The sequence below is a fragment of the Schistocerca piceifrons genome, chromosome 2 (assembly GCF_021461385.2).
Source record: "Schistocerca piceifrons isolate TAMUIC-IGC-003096 chromosome 2, iqSchPice1.1, whole genome shotgun sequence".
NCBI classification, from domain to species: domain Eukaryota; kingdom Metazoa; phylum Arthropoda; class Insecta; order Orthoptera; family Acrididae; genus Schistocerca; species Schistocerca piceifrons.
The window spans coordinates 590,392,333-590,413,082 of record NC_060139.1 but is presented as its reverse complement, the minus strand read 5'-3'; the positions used below and the strand labels follow the sequence as shown (position 1 = coordinate 590,413,082).

Genomic DNA, 20,750 nt, shown 5'->3' with positions numbered 1-20,750 from the left:
GAGGAATGTGATCACCGAACAGTACTATACACACCTGTTGCACACGTGTCGTGTTAGTCAATTGCAAGACTTTTTTTAGCACAATCGCTGGACCTATCCCCCACAGAATATCTGTTGGACATGATAAGATAGCGTTCGGTCCGGTCAGCATAACAGCATCGTCCTATGGCCAATTCTACCAAGTACAGAATTAGTAGGAAACCCTACCGGCCAAGACCACACTCGTTAGTTCTATGATTGTCCCCGTGCACGACGACAGACTGCGTACTGAAATATACTGAAAGTGTTTACTGTTGTGCACCGGGAAAACCTGAGAGATCATTGAAATTGTTCTACATAGATACTGTCCGTAAGTTGCGCCATATATGTGGGATGATATGCAATATGTAAAGTGTGTAATATTTGAAAAAAACTTCATTAGTTTGACACCAATGCTTCAGGATATTCATTTTCTATTTTCCACTATCTTAAAATCAATCTAAGAGGGGCATCTACTTGCACATTTATGATGGTCAAACTGAAAACTGCTATTACTGGTCTATCACTATACACTAGCTCGAAATTTATGTGTGTGTGTCTGTCTGTGTGTGTGTGTTAGTGAGTGTTTTGTGGATTTAGAGTAATCAGCAGCGAATTTGTTAGCACCCTTGCTGAAATAGTCCGAGACGAATGTGGTTAAATGAGTTAAAACCAAAAGTGCATGAAGTATACTTTCATGTAATCACAATCACTCTCTCACCTCCACTTTCACCTACGCAGTCGTAACCGGTCATGAAGAAGGTAAAATTTTCAGCTTCGTCAATGTTAAAATGTGCTATTAAAAACCTAACATAGCAGTAGGACAAAAATTTAAAAAATTGAGGAAAGTGTGTCTGGCTTATCACTTACACACAGATAAATATTAAAACTTTCACCCATATGCCACATACCTCAAAATATGTTAAAAATGTTTTGTTATAATCGTCTCATTGTCCGCTAAAATAGAGGATAAATCAGCAGTTATATTCAACTTCTAATCTCTTGTCTGAATATGAAATACTTTCATTTAAAATGTAGTGTACACCACAAGCACCACACACTGGGTGGTCCTCCCGTCAGAGCAGAAAGTTATGCTTCGTCCGACTGTGCCCTATCTGAAAGGGAGTGAGAAGTACGTCATGTCGCCTCTGTGGATGGGAGAAGGTACGACCAACGCGAATGTTCGACGTCAACGTGCAATAACCACTCACAGACTGCCGGCGGCAGCACTAGCAGTGGAGGGTATATAAAGAGTTGGTGGGGTGAGGGGGTGGGACGCGTAAAACAGTGCACTTGTCGTAATGCGGAAAAGGAGTGATTTATCTGACAACCAGAAGGGCATGATCATTGGCTTTCGGGCCAAGAGTGGAAGCTTTTCCGACACGGCTAAGTCTGTAAACTGGCGCCATGGTTAAAGTATACTCTGCTTGGAAAAATGGCGCTATCCATTACCGGCGCCGAGAAAACTGTGTGCCCAGTGGGCGATAGATGACAGCGGTGAACGACGCCTGCGGAGATGTGTACTGGCGGATATTCATGCAACTGTTGAGCAACTGATCTCCTAGTTGAACCAAGGGACTACCAACAGTGCCTTCTCAATACCACCCAGCGAACATGCTGCGTATGGGCCGCTGTAGCAGGCGCCTTATTCATGCAGCCATGCTGACTGTTGTTCATCATGGGCGAATTCTGGAATTAGCACGTGAATATCGCAATTGGGCTCCACTGACTGGCAACAGGTGGTCTTTTCAGATGAATCAAATTCTATACTCGATCGGACAGATGAGCGTTGCCGTGTAGGCCTTACGGCGTGAAACGCCTGAAAGCAAACACTTTGCAGACAGGCGGGAGAGTTTTGGTGTTTTCGTGATATTCCCTGGGTGATCTCGTCATTCAGAAAGGCATATTAAACAACACAACATCTACAGCTGGAGACCATGTCCGCCCGTGCATGCAATTTGTTTTCCATCGGCACGACGGCACCTACCAGCAGGACAATGCAACGTGTCACACAGCTCACAGTGTAAGTGTGTGGTTTGAAAAGCACAAGGCTGAGTTTACCGTACTCTCTTTGCCACCAAACTCCATGTATTTAAGCCCAATTGAGAATCTGTGGGGAACAACTCGATCGGGTTTTTGCGCCATGGATCCTGAACCGAGAAACCTAGCGCAGTTGGCCACAGCTCTGGAGTCGGCATAACTCCACGTCCCTGTCGATACCTTCCAAAACCTCGATGACTCTTTTCCTGCACGTCTCGCAGCGGTTAGTGCTGCGAAAGGTGGTTATTCAGGCTTTTGACAGGACAGTGTAGTATAAAACGGGTCAGTACACTGGGGCACCAGATTTAGAATGAAGCGTTTCTTGGCTGTTATGTCCGCTAATTCGTTTCCCTGCATCCCCTGTGTGTGGTAACCAGCAGACTGACACCTTGCTCCCCAGCCTTGGGGAAGGGTGTTCTGGGGATATTTGCCTGCTGCATACACTCATATTTGTGTCTGTGTGTATGAAAAGCTGAGTGGCCGTATACTGCCGACAGCCGGACCAGGATATCAGGCTGAGAGGGCGCGTGACGTGGACGGGGAAGACGACGCTGGAGGCGGAGGTCCGGATGGAACAGCTGAAAGGTGAAGACTGGCGGGTGCTCACCAAGGCCTTCTTCGTGTTGGCCGCGCGGACCCTTCACAACGAGCCGATGGAGGTCAACAGGCTGCGGCCCACCACACCCGCAGAGGAGAAGATAGTCGCTGCTGGAAACCGTGAGTGCTGCTCAGTGAGTTCAATACCAAACTGGACGTAGTGCTCAGGGGCGACATTTGCGGGGAAAACCGTGAAGGTCGCCATACTGACTAGCGGCGTTCACAGTTGTTCGTAGTTCTTGGGCTTGCTACTTTAGACTGATTATTTCTCTCGCATTTAGAACTAAAATGGACAAAAGTTGTGTTGCATACGGATACAGTAATCGAAGAACGACGGAAAACGGCGTCCAATTCCAAATTAAGTTACTTACGTTGTATAACAGAAAGGAAATTATGCTCGAAAAATACAAATAATATTTATAAGGCTTTATTCCATGGGAATAATCGTGCCCCATGACGTGATGTAGTCCAGAGCAAAAGGTCAGCATCAGTCACTATATCATCTATATTTTATGCAGACATAGATTTCAGTGCATTATGGGTAGTCATGAACAGAATGACCCAAAGGTTGCATGGGGGCTTAATTAAATGAATATGATGCAATAATTTTAGTAGCTGTGTGACCGGTTACGAAGTCTCGTAACCGGTTGGCCCTGACTAGTATTAGCACGTAATCTGACTGCATAAAATAAAAATAAGGAATGACAAGAAATTTCTATTAACACCATTGATTAATTAAGTCCCCTGCAACTATAAAAGCAACGAAACAACTAAGCACAAGTGTAACTGTTCTGTATGTGGTAGTGTGACTCAACATACATGTATCTGGCTCGGTTCTTCCTCAATACGACAAGATATTTTAAACACCATTTACAATGAACTAATTGAAAAACTAGAAACCAGAATTACAAGTCTAATACATGAACACGAGCCAGATGCCTTGTTGACTGTACCTGTGACCCAGAGGCATTGTCTTTAAAGAAATCTGTAATACCTTTTTCTTACCTCAATATATATTGACGAAAAATACACTGTGATAATTGCAACATCTTCCATCTATACATTAAACTAACCGAACAGCATCTACTCTCTCGCCCAACAGAACAACTGCACTCGACACCCTCTGAACTACTACTTCCCTCGACATCCTCTGAATTACTACTGCACCAGTGGAGGCGGCGGAATAATAAATAATCTTTGGCGCAATGTCTGGCGCTGTGACTCAGTGTAGCCACCTTTCAAGGTCTGTTAACATTTGAAAATGTATAACTTCACGGAATAATGTGGGTAGGAGGTAAAACTTGACACACATGCATGAAATGACATGGGATTTTTATGAAACAAAAAACGAGTGCAAATATCGTCGAATAGATGACGGTGGACAACAACTCGTCAGTGACGTCGCAAGAGAATCGTGAATAAAAACTCAGCAGGACGGGTGCGAGGCACACCGGTAAGTTACAGAATCGTACTATCCCTAGCCTGGTTGATAAACACCTGCTGGAAGGTACAACTCTTATGAAAAATGGCGCTCTACCCCATACTGCCACACACGTAAAAGATCTCTTGCGCACATTGTGTGGCGAGGATCGCGTGCTGAGCCGCCAGTTGCTTCAGGCTTGGCTTCCCAGTCCCCCCGACCTCAATCCGTGTTATTACTGGTTGGCGCTACCTGAAGTTGCAAGTCTCCCGCGATCGTCTGACCTCATTAGACAACATGTGACGCCAATTTCTCACCATGCCTTTTGATACGCTGTACAGTGCTATTTATAACATTATCCCTAGATTGTAGGTATTGTTGACGATTGACGGCCGACGTAGTGAGCATTTGTTATAAAGAACATCGTCTTTACTAAAAGTCAGTTGTTACGCTAAGTATTGCTCTAGTACCATATGAAGCGCCACCTGTATGTCATTTTGTTCTCTTTGTTTTTGTTTCTATGGAACCCAAAGTAATTTCAAGCATGTGTGTCTATTTTTACCTCCCTACCTACATTATTTCGTGAAATATTGAATTTTCAAATGTTAATGGACTTTTTGTTAACCCTGTAGATTCACCATAGTTATAATAACACATTTTACAGTATAATAACTTGTCAGCGCTACAGAATGTCAATCTTAAGGGCCCGGGTTCGATTCCCGGCTGGGTCGGAGAATTACTCCGCCCAGGGACTGGGTGTTGTGTTGTCCTAATCATCATCATTTCATCCCCATCGACGCGCAAGTCGCTGAAGTGGCGTCAAATCGAAAGACTTGCACCCGGCGAACGGTCTACCCGACGGGAGGCCCTAGTCACACGACATTTCATTTCACTTGTACATGCCAATGTTGTATTTAATAGAGTCGTTATAACTATGCTGAGTCTTCATGACTGCCCATAACGCACTGATGATAGCTCCACTGTCAACTAAAATCTAGATCTGCAACGAAATACAGATGATATTTCGACAGATGCTGAGCTTCTTTCTGACCTGGATAAATAATACTGCTAAGAAAAGTAATTCCGGAATTCTGCTACCTTGGAAGCAAAATAACCCACGACGGACGAAGCAAGGAGGACATAAAAAGCAGACCAGCACAGGAAAAAAGAGCACTCCTGCCCAACAGAAGTCTTCTGGCGTCAAACATAGATCTGACTTTGAGGAAGAAATTCCTAAGGATCTACCTTTGGAGCACAGCATTGTGTGGTAGTGAAGCAAGGACAGTGGGAAAACCGGAACAGAAGAGATTCAAATGGCTCTGAGCACTATGGGACTTAACATCTACGGTCATCAGTCCCCTAGAACTTAGAACTACTTAAACCTAACTAACCTAAGGACAGCACACAACACCCAGCCATCACGAGGCAGAGAAAATCCCTGACCCCGCCGGGAATCGAACCCGGGAACCCGGGCGTGGGAACAGAAGAGAATCGAACCGCTTGAGTGTGGTGTTACAGGAGAAAGTTGAAAATTAGGTGGACTGATACGGTAATGAATGAGGTGGTTCTGCGCAGAATCGGAGAGGAAAGGAATATGTGGGGAACGCTGACAAGGAGAAGGGACAGGATGATAAGATTTCTATTAAGACATTAGAAAATGACTTCCATTGTACTACAGGGAGCTGTAGAGAGCAAAGACTGTAGATGAGCGCAGAGTTTGGAAAACATCCAGCAAATAATTGAGGACGTGGTTTGCTAGTGCTACTCTGATACGAAAAGGTAGTCACAGGAGAGTAATTCGTGGCCGGCTGCAGCAAAGCAGTCGGAAGACTGATGACCCGAAACAAAATATATGCCAATTACATGTAATTTTTAATCTGCAGATTTTCTGTTACGCTGCGGTAATCGTACAAAAGCCTGGCTTTTGACCACAGAATTTCTGTGCCGTGCATATCCAAATATAGTGATAGAAGTTTATAAAGAAAAATGCTGCTCTATGAGAGAGATACACTGAAGACCCAAAGAAACTGGTAAACCTGCCTAATATCGTGTCTGAAGTAGTGCTGGAGGGAACTGACACCATGAATCCTGCAGGGCTGTCCATAAATCCGTAAGAGTACGAGGGGGTGGAGATCTCTTCTGAACAGCACGTTGCAAGGCATCCCAGATATGCTCAATAATGTTCATGTCAGGAGAGTTTGGTGGCTAGTGTTTAAACTCAGAAGCGTGTTCCTGGAGCCACTCTGTAACAATTATGGACATATGGGGAGTCGCATTGTCCTGCTTGAATTGCTCAAGTCCGTTGCAATGCACGATGGACATGAATGGATACAGGGATCAGACAGGATGGTTAAGTACGTGTCACCTGTCAGAGTCGTATCTAGCCGTATCAGGGGTCCCATATCACTCTAACTGCACATGCCCCACACCATTACAGAGCCTCCACCATGTTGAACAGTCCCCTGCTGATATGCAGGGTCCATGGATTCATGAGGTTTTGTCCATACCCGTACACGTCCATCCACTCGATACAATTTGAAACGAGACTCGTCCGATCAGGCATCATGTTTCCAGTCATCAAGAGTTCAGTGTCGGTGTTGACGGGAACAGGCAAGGTGTAAAGCTTTGTGCCGTGCAGTCATCAAGGGTGCAGGAGTAGGCCTTCGGCTTCGATAGCTGGCCGTGGTGGCCGAGCGGTTCTAGGCGCTTCAGTCCGTAACCGCGCGACTGCTACGGTCGCAGGTTCGAATCCTGCCTCGGACATGGATGTGTGTGATGTCCTTAGGTTAGTTAGGTTTAAGTAGTTCAAAGTTCTGGGGCACTGATGACTTCAGATGTTAAGTCCCATAGTGCTCAGAGCCATTTGAACCATTTTCGGCTCCGATAGCCCATATCGAAGATGTTTCGTTGAATGGTTCGCACGCTGTCACTTGTTGATGGCCGAGCATTGATATCCGCAGCAATTTGCAGAAGGGTTGCACTTCTGCGACGTTGAACGATTCTCTTCAGTCTTCATGAAATGATCGTACGGGAAAATCTCCACTTCATCGCTACCTTAGAAATGCTGTCCCGTCGCTCGTGCACTGACTATAACACCACGTTTAAACTCACTTAAATCTTGAAAACCTGCTACTGTAGCAGCAGTAACTGATCTAACAACTGCGCCAGACACTTGTTGTCTTATACAGGCTTTGCTGATCGCAGCTCCGTAATCTGTCTGTTTACATATCTCTGTATTTGAATACGCATGCCCACTCCAGTTTGTTTGGCTCTTTAGTGTATATATCTAAAGGTAAGTAACACACATCGAAAATGAAGCACAGAGGGAGCCTGGGGAACAGTGGGCACATTTGCTGTTTTACAATCATCGCTGTGACGCCCGTCAGAAGACAGACACGATCTTGTCAACTATTTCTAACATTTCCTTTCTGGCATGTAAACAAATCAGATGCTGTTATAACTTCAAGCTTTAATGAATATTTACAAGTTTCTGTGACTGTCATCGAAAAAATATGTACCTTATTATGGTACAGACTGTTTCCAACATGAGAAGAGGTCAGCTCTTCGCAATACGCCCCTATCAAACGTGTAATAGCCACTATGCGCCATTCCATATCTACAACAGTGCTACAGACGTGGTTTCACTAATTATTTATGAAATTTACAAAGATTTAAAAAACTGTCAAGAAGAAGGCACAGGATGATAGAACATGTGTTAAGACGTTAGGAAATAACCTGCCTGGTACTAGAGAGAGTGTAGACGGTGAAAACTGTAGGGTAAGACATGGACTGGGATACTTCCAGCAAATAATTGAGAAAGTATGGTGCAAGTGCTGCTGTGAGAATATAAGGCTGGCGCAGTAGAGGAGTTTTCTTGGCGGGCGCATCAAGCCAGTCAAAAGACTGATGAAAAAGAAAGAAAGGTAAAAAAAAAACAGAGACAAGGAAATACAACATTTACAGCGATCATTTAACAGCTGCCGAAACGCGACGATGTAGCGGGTTCATGCAGGTTTCACGACCAATTTAAGCAGGAAATCAATCGCATTTGCCAATATTTGACGCATTTTATAAGTATTTATGTACTGCAGGAAAACGGTTGAAAACACGAAGAAAATGTGCTATAGGAAAAGCCACTGATTTTACAGCGTCCTCCTTCCCGAGAGTTCTTGCTTGCAAACTGTTAACTTTACCTTTTAAGTGATTCACAGTAACGTTAAAAAATTTTTCTTTGCTGCTGGCTAATTTAATTTATGATGTAGAATGAGGAGCAAAGTAAGCGAAAGTTGAGCGGTTTCGTTATTTAGTGACGTTCACAGAATTGCTTCTTTTTCTTATGTACAGAGAGACAAGTATTTCATCAAATTAGCACGACCCAAACGTGGTTATGTTTGAATAGTTTTGTACCTGAAAGTTCTCTACCCATTGCTGACAATCATACAAACAGAAGTTTCATGTCAATCCTTTGTTCATTTTCTATCGATTTCTTGTTTCGTCATGCAGTTAGATATGTAAAATGAAAGCAGAACCTCCCTTGTACAGACGTAAGATTCTTGAGACGTTTCATTAGGGAATGTAGCGACGATACGAAAACAACGTATGTAGGATGTCTCTCCTAAGCGCCACCTGGCGCATTTTCTCTAGTTTTGAAGAAAATATCTGTAATTTCGTGTAATAAATGTATAGCTAGAGTCAGCCCAAAAAACACTGCTCATCACGTCTTTCGTGCAACGCCAGCGTCGACAGAAAGGTTCGGTCTGTCTCTCTTTACAAACAAAATGATTTTTGAAACGGGAGTTCTACGTACCCATTCGATAGAGCGGTCTCAGATTACTCCAGTGCAGTACTGGTGTTATCAAAAGGTAATAACAGAGATGGTAAAACATGAACAATAACCAAACCTCTAGCAACGACGGAGTAGCTCTGCTGCATGGCTGTAGTACACAGTGCAGTGCAGGATGGCACGTAAATCGCTGCTCGAGTACTGGCTATTCTTCGCTTTTCTATTGTCCCTGTCAGTACGTACTAATAAAACGAATATAGCATTTTTACCAATTTTAGATCGCTCTATAGAAAGGGGATTTAAAATTCCGCTTGAAAAATTATTTTCTTTGTAACTGGACAGAAACCAACGTTCTCCGTTGGCAACGGGTGTCGCATAAAAGATGTGATGAGGAGTATTTGCTTAGCCTGACTCCATCTGCACATCGCAAAACCGAAATTATAAACATTTTCTGGGGACTAGAAATCTACTCTGTAGGAATCAGCATGGGTTTCGAAAAAGACGATCGTGTGAAACCCAGCTCGCGCTATTCGTCCACGAGACTCAGAGGGCCATAGACACAGGTTCCCAGGTAGATGCCGTGTTTCTTGACTTCCCCAAGGCGTTCGATATAGTTTCCCACAGTCGTTTAATGAACAAAGTAAGAGCATATAGACTATCAGACATATTGTGTGATTGGATTGAAGAGTTCCTAGATAACAGAACGCAGCATGTCATTCTCAATGGAGAGAAGTCTTCCGAAGTAAGAGTGATTTCAGGTGTGCCGCAAGGGAGTGTCGTAGAACCGTTGCATTCACAATATACATAAATGACCTTGTGAATAACATCGGAAGTTCACTGAGGCTTTTGCGGATGATGCTGTAGTATATCGAGAGGTTGTAACAATGCTCCTGACAACTCTTCGGAGAAAAAAGCCGTTACAAGCAGAGCAGCTGCGAAATTCATCTTGCAGGGAACCAGTCAGTAAAGTTTACTAAAATGCAGGAGGATCTGCAACGAATTGACACATGGTGCAAGGAATGGCAATTGAATCTCAATGTAGACAAGTGTAATGTGCTGCAAATACATTTATCATTTAGCTACAATATAGCACGTCAGCAACTGGAAGCAGTTAATTCCATAAATTATCTGGGAGTAGGCATTAGGAGTGGTTTAAAATGGAATGACCATATAAAATTAATCGTCAGTAGGGCAGATGCCAGACTGAGATTCATTGGAAGAATCCTAAGGAAATGCAATCCGAAAACAAAGGAAGTAGGTTACAGTACACTTGTTCGCCCACTGCTTGAATACTGCTCGCCGGTGTGTGATCCGTACCAGAGAGGGTTGGTAGAAGAGAGAGAAAAGATGCAACGGAGAGCAGCGCCCCTTCGTTACAGTATCATTTAGTAATCGCGAAAGCGTTACGGAGATGATAGATAAACTCCAGTGGAAGACTCTGCAGGAGAGACGCTCAGTAGCTCGGTACGGGCTTTTGTTGAAATTTCGAGAACATACCTTCACCGAGGAGTCAAGCAGTATATTGCTCCCACCTACGTATATCTCGCGAAGAGACCATGAGGATAAAATCAGAGAGTTTAGAGCCCACACAGAGGCATACCGACAATCTTTCTTTCCACGAACAATACGAGACTTCAATAGAACGGAGAACCGATAGAGGTACTCAAGGTACCCTCCGCCACACACCGTCAGGTGGCTTGCGGAGTATGGATGTAGATGTAGAACATCTTGTGAAACATCAGAAATAATGCTCCTGACAACTCTTCGGAGAAAAAAGCCGTCACAAACAGAGCAGCTGCGAAATTCATCTTGCAGGGAACCAGTCAGTACCAACAATGAGTCACGAACTAAACCTAGACATTGTCGTGCAGCATTAGTAAACAGTAACTGCATTTTTCATTCGTAGCAGAAGAGTTTTGACAGCTAGCCCCGACCTATTACACCGGCTGTGATGTCTTGCGTATACATTGAGTATTCACTCCAGTTTAGTACTGATCTCACTCATAATGTTTCTTGTCGGCAGTCTCATGTTAGCACTGGAACACAGAATAAAACTCTGAAACTATTACTGCATCCTTGCTTTTCGCTGCGTGTGGTAGATATTTTTTGAGAACATTATAAACGACGCAAGGAAACAATTTTTCCTTTACTCAGCACAGTTCTTTTGCGAGCAGTTCATCTGTTCGGATCTGATGAGATGTTTACTGGGCCGTCCGAAACATAATCGGATAGAGATATTGATCCGTCACCCCTGGTCGAGTGGGAGACCATTCCAAAGCGAAATACTTTCCGTGGGGCCGATCATAGGGCCTCTCCGGTTCCTTTGACGGACAGATTTCGGTCGTTATCTGTGGCTGACGATGTCTCTGAGCCGGATGCAGTCGTCAACCCTGTTCCAGAGGAAGCTTCTCGGCCCGCAAGGTCTGGGCATTCACAGAGGGTGGGTTTGCTGGTAGTTGGGAGCTCCAACGTTAGGCGCTTAATGGGGCATCTTAGGAACATGGCTGCCAAGGAGGGGAAGGAGGCCAGTGTGCACTCCGTGTGCATACCGGGAGGAGTCATTCCGGATGTGGAAAGGGTGCTTCCGGATGCCGTGAAGAGTACAGTGTGCAGCCAACTGCATGTGGTGGCTCATGTCGGTACCAATGACGTGTGTCGCCTTGGATCGGAGGAGATTGTCTCTGGTTTCGGGCGGCTAGCGGAAATGGTAAAGACTGCCAGTCTTGCTTGCGAGATTAAGGCGGAGCTCACCATCTGCAACATCGTCGGTAGAACCGACTGTGGTCATTTGGTGCAGAGCCCAGTGGAGGGTCTGAATCAGAGGCTCAGGCGGTTCTGTGATCGTGTAGGTTGCATATTCCTTGACTTGCATCATCGGGTGGTGGGTTTCTGGGTTCCACTTAATAGGTCGGGAGTCCACTACACACAGGAAGCGGCTACAAGGGTAGCGGTGGCTGTGTGGAAGGAACTGGGTGTTTTTTTAGCTCTGAGTGTCTCAGGGAACCACAGAAAAGGCATCCGTTTAAAAGGGGCAGGTGAAACACAGCAAGGCAGGTGTAGAAACGATCGGTATTGTAGTTGTAATTTTCGTAGCTGTGCTGGAAAAGAACCAGAGCTCTAAGCCCTAATAGAAAGCACTGAAGCTCAAATAGTTATAGGTACAGAAAGCTGGCTAAAGCCGGAAATAAGTTCAGCCGAAATTTTTTCAAACGATCTATCAGTGTTCAGAAAGGATAGATTGAATACAGTTGGTGGTGGAGTATTTATTGCTGTCAGAAGTAGTTTGCCTTGAAGTAAAATTGAAGTTGATAGTTCCTGCGAAATAGTATGGATAGAGGTTATACCTCACAATCGGACTAAACTATTAACTGGATCGTTTTACCGATACACCGACTCAGAAGATATAGTTGCTGAACAATTCAAAGAAAACATGAGTCTCATTTCAAATAGGTACCCCACTCATAGATCATAGTCGGTGGCGACTTCACTTTACACCCGATATGCTGGAAAAATTATACGTTCAAAGCCGGCGGCAGGCATACAACGTCATCTGAAATTGTACAGAATGTTTTCACAGAAAATTATTTTGAACAATTAGTTTATGAGCGTAAATGGTTGCGAAAGCACGCATGACCTCTTAGCAACAAATAATCCTGGACAAATAGCAAGCAGCGTGACGAATACAGGGATTAGCGACCACAAGGCTGTTGCTGCTAGGCTGAATACCGTAACACCAACAACCATCAAAAAGAAACGCAAAGTATAACAGTTTAAAAAAGCTGATAAAAGTGCTCTTAATGCCTTTTTAAGAGACAGTCTTCACTCCTTCCGATCTGACCACGCAACCGTAGAAAAGATGTGGAATGAATTCAAAGAGATAGTATCGACAGCAACTGAGAGATATATACCACATAAATTAATAAGTGATGGTACTGGTCCCCCCATGGTACACAAAACGGGCCAGATCGCTGTTGCAGAAGCAGCGAAAAAAGCATGCCAAATTTAAAAGAACGCAAAATCCCCAAGACTGCAAAGTTTTGCAGAAGTTCGAAATATAGTGCCGTCTTCAATGCGAGATGCTTTCAATAATTTCTGCAACGAATCTCTGTCTCGAATTGTGGCAGAAAACCCAAAGAGATTCTGGTCGTACATAAAGCACACCAGTGGCAAGACGCAATCAATACCTTCACTGCGCGATAACACTGGTGAAGTCACTGATGACAGTGCCACTAAAGCAGAGTTATTAAACACAGTTTTCCGAAACTCCTTCACCAAAGAAGACGGAGTAAATTTTCCTGAATTCTAATCAAGAACAACTGCCAAGATGAGAAACATAGAAATAGATATCCTCGGTGTAGCAAAGCAGCTCAATCACTTAATAAAGGCAAGGCCTCCAGTCCAGATTGTATACCAGTCAGGTTCCTCTCAGAGTATGCTGATACAATAGCTCCATATTTAGCACTTATATACAACCGCTCACTCACAGAAAGATCCGTCTCTAAAGACTGGAAAATTGCTCAAGTCACACTAATATCAAAAAACGGGAGGAGGAGTAATCCGCTGAATTACAGGCCCATATCACCAACGCCGATTTTTAGTAGGGTTTTGGAACATACACTGTATTCAGACATTATGAAGTACCTCGAAGAAGATGATTTATTGACACATAATCAGTATTGATTCAGGAAATATCGTTCTTGCGAAACACAACTAATTCTTTAAACTCATGAAGTAATGAGTGCTATCGACAGGGGATGTGAAATTGACTCCATATTTTTAGATTTCTAGAGGGCTTTCGACACCATTCCTCACAAGCGTCTTCTCATCAAACCACGTGCCTATGGAATATCGCCTCAGTTGTGCAACTGGATTCGTGATATCGTGTCAAAAAGGTCACAGTTCGTAGTGATCGACGAAAAGTCATCGATTAAAACAGAAGCAATATCCGGCGTTCCCCAAGGAAGTGTTATAGGCCCTCTATTGTTCCTGCTCTATATTAACGACATAGGAGACAATCTGAGTAGCCGTCTTAGATTTTTTGCAGATGATGCTGTCACTTATCGTCTTGTAAAGTCATCAGATGACCAAAACTAATTGCAAAATGATATAGATAAGATCTCTGTATGGTGCGAAAAGTGGCAATTGACCCAGAATAAAAAAAAAGTGTGAAGTTATTCTCATGAGTACTAAAAGAAATCCGCTAATTTCGATTACACGATAAGTCACGCAAATCTGAAGGCTGTAAATTAAACTAAATACTTAGGGATTACAATTACAAATAACCTAAACTGGAACGGTTACATAGATAATATTGTGGGTAAAGCAAACCAAAGAGTGCAGAACACTTAAAAGGTGCAACAGGTCTACCGAAGAGACTGCTTACACTACGCTTGTCCGCCCTATTCTGGAGTACTGCTGTGCGGTGTGGGATCTGCATCAGGTGGGACTGACGGATGACATCGAAAAAGTACAAAGGGCAGCTCGTTTTGTATTATCGCGAAATAGGGGAGATAGTGTCACAGACATGACACGTGAATTTGAGTGGCAATCATTAAAACAAAGGCGTTTTTCGTTGCGACGGGATCTTCTCATGGAATTTCAATCACCAGTTTTCTCCTCCGATTGCGAAAACATTCTGTTGGCACCCACCTACATAGGGAAAAATGATCATCACAATGAAATAAATCGGGGCTCGCACAGAAAAATTTAAGTGCTCGTTTTTCCCGCGTGCCGTTCGAGAGTGGAACGGTAGAGAGACAGCATGAAGGTGGTTCACTGAACCCTCTGACAGGCACTTTATTGTGAATAGCAGAGTAATCACGTAGATGTAGATGGAGAAGCGATGGCCGCAGCTCATTGTGCCATTTTCGGCTGTACGCCATAGGGAGCCATTTGTTGGTTGTACAGCATACGGTAACATTGATCTGCGATACCTGGGAAGGGTTTAGGTCTGTTCTACTAGAATGGTAACTCACTGTGGCAGAAAAACCTATGTTTCACTCGTTGCAAAAGATACTGAGTGCTTTCCTGGCGGTGATACGAACTTTCAAGGTGGATGGGGAAGGGTAATCGTATTATTTTGTTGTAATGGACAGTGATCCGGAAAGGTGCGAGCGGAAGTTACGAGGTTGTACGTGTTGCGTGATAACTCTTCCAGTCGCCGTTCCGGCAACGCAAGAAATTTATTTATTGCGTACAGTAAACGACTTTGTTGTCTCGTTACTACAATCACAGTTGGCAACAGATGCTTAATGGAAGTGAGGAGAAGAATTCCATTGATAAAACATGCGTTTGTGACTAAGAAAACCATTTTAACCAACAAACGTACGAATACATAGTAAACTCCCGTGGTGCTTGTAACATAAAGAGTGATAAAACAAACGGTTTACAAACTGATGTGGCACATCGGGCATACGACAGAGATCACTAATCACGTAGGAAGCGGGGCTCGCAAACGCTACGAGAGGGCACTACGGTCACGAGAACGAAGCTCCACAGCGAGTGTCCTCTTCACCAATGAGGCTGCGTTATCACTCGAGGGCTTGATGTACTTTCACAACTTGAGCACGGGAGCATAGGTGAACCCACGTGCTACACATACGCATGCCTCAAAACGGAAATTTACATTTAAAGTGTGGGCTGGCATCATCAGAGATTCTTTAAGTGCACCGTGCCTCCTCCCGGACCGAGTTGATGGTCGCACGTATCTCGTATTCCTGCGGGAGGTTCTGCTGAACATGCTGAATGATACTTCGTGGCAGATTAAAACTGTGTGCCGCACCGAGACTCGAACTCGGGACAGCTGCCTTTCGCGGGCAAGTGTTCTACCATCTGAACTATCCAAGCACGACTCACGACTCCTCCTCACAGCTTCACTTTGGCCAGTACCTTGTCTCCTGCCTTCCGAACTTCACAAAAGCTCTACTGCGAACCTTGCAGAACTAGCACTTCTGGAAGAAAGGATATTGTGGACACGTGGCTTAGCCACAGCCTAGGGGATGTTTCCAAAATGAGATTTTCAGTCTTCTTCTGGAAACGTCCCAGGAAGTTTCATATCAGCGCAGAGTGAAAATCTCATTATGCTGAATGATGTCCTCATGCCTATTCGTCGCCGTATTTGACGTGAGCAGCAGGATGTCTCGAGATAGACCAGGTATCTTTGAGAGGATGTGCCGTTCAATACAGCGTCGATATTAGGTCTGTCTCGATGATTCTGGACGAGACTTTGAGCATCTCCTGTAGTGGGCGTCCATTTGTAACACATGGCTGAATAACTGCAAAGCAATTTAATAGCCCCGGATGGCCTTTGCGACTCCGGTTCTTCTGTGATGCCCAATGTGCCATATCAGTTTTTAAACGCTTTTTTTTGAATAACGCTGTATAGCATGTGTATGAGTGTTTGTCTAATGTTGTATCTCCAAATGATTAAAATAGCCCTGCCATTGACAGCCTACGCGAAGGGATTTCTATAAAACAAAGTGTCATCTTGTGGGTTACACTTCACTTCAGTTTAACACATCAAACCAATTAATCTTGTCGGGATGCTACTAGAACGAATCACGAATTGGATACCATAAAAGATTTTTTTCTCAAAAAAAAAAAAAAAAAAAAAAACATGTAGAGTTCAAAAAATTGTATGTACAGGGTGGTCCATTGATCGTGACCGGGCCAAATATCTCACGAAATAAGCGCCAAACGAAAAAACTACAAAGAACAAAACTTGTCTAGCTTGAAGGGGGAAACCAGATGGCGCTATGGTTCGCCCGCTAGATGGCGCTGCCATAGGTAAAACGGATATCAACTGTGTGTTTTTAAATAGGAACCCCCATTTTTTATTACATATTCGTGTAGTACGTAAGGAAATATGAATGTTTTAGTTGGACCACATTTTTCGCTTTGTGATAGATGGCGCTGTAATAGTCACAAACGTATAAGTACAAGTTTGGACGAACAGTTGGTAACAGGTAGGTTTTTTAAATTAAAATACAGAACGTAGGTACGTTTGAACATTTTATTTCGGTTGTTCCAATGTGAAATTATAATTTCTGAGAACGCGTGCTGTTACAGCCTGATTACCTGTAAATACCACATTAATGCAATAAACGCTCAAAATGATGTCCGTCAACCTCAATGCATTTAGCAATACGTGTAACGACATTCCTCTGAACTGCGAGTAGTTCGCCTTTCGTAATGTTCGCACGTGCATTGTCAATGCACTGACGGTGGATCACGATAGTAAATATCCTTCAACTTTCCACACAGAAAGAAACCGTTAACGTCAGATCCGGTGAACGTGCTTCGACGACCAATCCATCTGTCATGAAATATGCTATTCCGTACCGCTTCAACCGCACGCGAGCTATTTGCCGGACATCCATGTTGGAAGTACATCGCCATTCTGATATGCATTGAAACATCTTGTAGTAACATCGGTAGAACATTACGTAGGAAATCAGCATACACTGCACAATTTAGATTACCATCAATAAAATGGGGGCCAATTATCCTTCCTCCCATAATGCCACAACATTCATTAACCCGCCAAGGTCGCTGATGTTCCACTTGTCGCAGCCATCGTGGATTTTCCGTTGCCCAATAGTGCATATTATGCCGGTTTACGTTACCGCTGTTAGTGAATGACGCTTCGTTGCTAAATAGAACGCGTGCAAAAAAATTTGTCATCGTCCCATAATTTCTCTTGTGCCCAGTGGCAGAAACTGTACACGACGTTCAAAGTCGTCACCATGCAATTCCTGGTGCATAGAAATATGGTATGGGTGCAATCGATGTTGATGTAGCATTCTCAATACCTACGTTTTTGAGATTCCCGATTCTCACGCAATTTGTCTGCTACTGATGTGCGGATTAGCCGCGACAGCAGCAAAAATGCTTACTTGGGCATCATCATTTGTTGCAGGTCGTGGTTGACGTTTCACATGTGGCTGAACACTTCCTGTTTCCTTAAATAACGCAGCTATCCGGCGAACGGTCCTGACACTTGGATGATGTCGTCCAGGATACCGAGCAGCATACATAGCACACGCCCGATGTGCATTTTGATCACAATAGCCATACATCAACACGATATCTACCTTTTCCGCAATTGGTAAACGGTCAATTTTAACTCGGGTAATGTATCACGAAGCAAATACCGTCCGCACTGGCGGAATGTTACGTGATACCACGTACTTGTACGTTTGTGACTATTACAGCGCCATCTATCACAAAGCGAAAAAAGTGGTCCAACTAAAACATTCATATTTCTTTACGTACTACACGAATGTGTAATAAAAATGAGGGTTCCTATTTTTAAAAAAGCAGTTGAGATCCGTTTGACTTATGGGAGCGCCATCTAGCGGGCCAACCATAGCACCATCTGCTTTCCCCCCTCAAGCTAGACGAGTTTCGTTCTTCGTAGTTTTTTGGTTTGATGCTTATTTCGTGAGATATTTGGCCCAGTCACTATCAGTGGACCACCCTGTATATGAAGCACAAAATGTCAGATTCTGCCTCATAGATAATTTAGACCATGGGAGAAAGTATATTTGACTTTCTTTACACCGCACCCCTACTTCTTTTAGAACCCCTGAATGGCACTTTTAGAAAAGCTCAGTGGACACGGAAATGGAATGCAACACATTTACCATGAGTGTTGGGCATTTGCCGAACCGCAGTGCGCATATCACATATTGAAGTATGGACAGGAGTTATACTGCAACGATGATCTGCTCGTTGGGGCGTTGGCTGCTGTGCAGACGACGCATGTGGCGTGCCTGTAACTCTCTGCCCACACAGTGGATACAATATGCAGTCCGTGAACTCTTAGAGCTGAAATTACCCCAGTACAAGAGAGAAAACGAGTCACCAGCCAGGAACAGAAATTCGACTCAAGTATTCTTCTGGGAAGAAACACTTCAATGTGTGTCAGACTCCACAGAGAGATAAACAATCGCCACTCGAGCAAACAAAAAACAATTTTATTCACAGAGAAACGACTTTACGCGCTCCTTGTGGAGAAATCAACACTTTTCAAAATCTAATCAGCAGGTTCTCCGCTGTGGCACTCGCCAGCGACGTGTCCAGATCTATCCCCAGAGGGATGTACCTTTGATGAATCCCCAGAGGTAAACGGCTCCACGCCACGCATCCACTCTCCTCTGGACACGCGGCGTCCATGTTTGCGCTCAGGAGACGAATCCCAGCATTTGTTACAAAAAGATTTCCTCCCACTTCATGGGTCATGGACCTGCCAGCCAATCACTTGGAGCTCATATTCCTTTCAGAAGATTGTATGGAAGTTTCCATTCCCCTGCTACATCGTTAGCACTCCACCCATCAAATCTACGTCTCTGCTTTTCAGTGGGCAGCCAACCCCTCCACTTCACTTCAGAAGATTCCTCTGAGGTCATCTAGCCACCATTATTTGTGATCCAATGCATTCCTTTGCACAAAAAAGAATGTCTTTTCGACTTGTACCACCCCCGATGCTCTTTCGAAAGGTACCTTATTCTGAAATTGTTTCCGCCCACTAGGGGAGTTCTGGAGCTTCCAGCGTTGCAAACCGCCGCCTCCTCGCTCTGCTCTTTTGGAGGGCAGTAAATGTCCGTCTTTGCAGAACATGACAGCTGTCTTCCCCGCCCCTCTTTAGCCGATGGCAGCTTCTGAGGAACGCTTTGTCCATGTCACCCTTCCTGTCAATGCTCAGCTCTAATTAATTTCCAGACATACCGTACTACAGAAATTGTTAGTATGTGATGCTAGCCAGTATCAGCCAATGAAATGATTAATAATCCGACTGTGCATCGTAAACAGTGATCTAATGTAAACATAAATTGAAAATAGTTTATAGAATATCGCATTTACGGTACCTCTTTGGTAGCGAAAGTTGGACTCGGGTAAATTGGAAAGAAATCGACTTGAAGCTGCTGAAATGTGCATATGGCTGTAACAGCCCGGAGGTGAGAGCCCATATGGTGTAGAGGTTGAAGTACAGCAGGAGTGGAGATGGTGGTGTCGGCTGGTGGTTGGTGGGAAAACACAGCGTTCATAGCGTGGCGTCGCCACTCTCAGGCCCCCTTGTGCGTGTGTTGTGGAGGCCCCACTGACTCCTACAGAAGTCGGCTGCCGGCGACGTGTCTGGCTATGACATCGGCGCCCAGCGTTGCTGAAACTTGTTTTCCCCACTTAGCAATGCGTGCTCCACGTTGCATTTGTCGGCATGCGGCAAGAGCCATTGCTGCGCCCATCTACAAGAATTCTTTGTGGAGTCCTCAGGACCCAAAGAACAGCTCGTTTCTGCGGGTGACGAATGGCAGATGCAGGAACACTCGCCCATGTGGTGAAGCGCGGAGACCACACTGGACTGGGCACGGACCACAGCCCTCCAAGGCAGAAGTTCGGCTGTGCCGTAGAAAGCCTGGTACCTACTCACCTGTCGCATAGCCTAAAGTCGACAGGTGGCGCGCGTAGCTACTCGGAGGTAGTATGATGGAGGTGGCGACCCCATCTGGTATCGATTGCTTGTTGCCCCATAGCCTCATAATCGTTGTGGCGGGTGCTGCCAGACTGCGCATATCTCTGCTAAAATCAACGAGTATTGTACTAGTTAAAGCTCCTTTTGTTACGCTAAAGCATGGCTTCCAGCTGTGTACGAATCCACAAACTTATGACTGAACGATGCAGAAACTTTCTGTCTGTCCCGTAGCTGCTCTGCACTTCTACTACGTCCCCAGGACCGTGAAGCGCGGCTCAGCTAGGCCTGCCTCATGGTAGGTAAACAAGGTTGTTAATGAAATCAGCATACCACTGCCTCAGCGCCCTTCAGGTACCCGTTAGCCGCAGCGGAGCTGCTGTTTCCACGGAACTGCCCAAAGTTTAGCGGCGGCACTACAT

At 44.5% G+C, this 20,750-nt stretch overlaps 1 protein-coding gene across 1 annotated transcript in view; it reads left to right on the top strand.

The window, feature by feature from the left end:
• The first annotated feature begins 771 nt into the window (after positions 1 to 771).
• The window catches only part of LOC124775619 (acyl-coenzyme A thioesterase 9, mitochondrial-like), a 155,606-nt gene continuing 135,627 nt past the window's right edge, over positions 772 to 20,750 (top strand). The window contains exons 1-2 of the mRNA XM_047250447.1: positions 772 to 780; positions 2,556 to 2,775. Coding sequence (XP_047106403.1) covers positions 772 to 780; positions 2,556 to 2,775 — 229 coding nt within the window. The remainder of the gene's footprint in view (positions 781 to 2,555; positions 2,776 to 20,750) is intronic.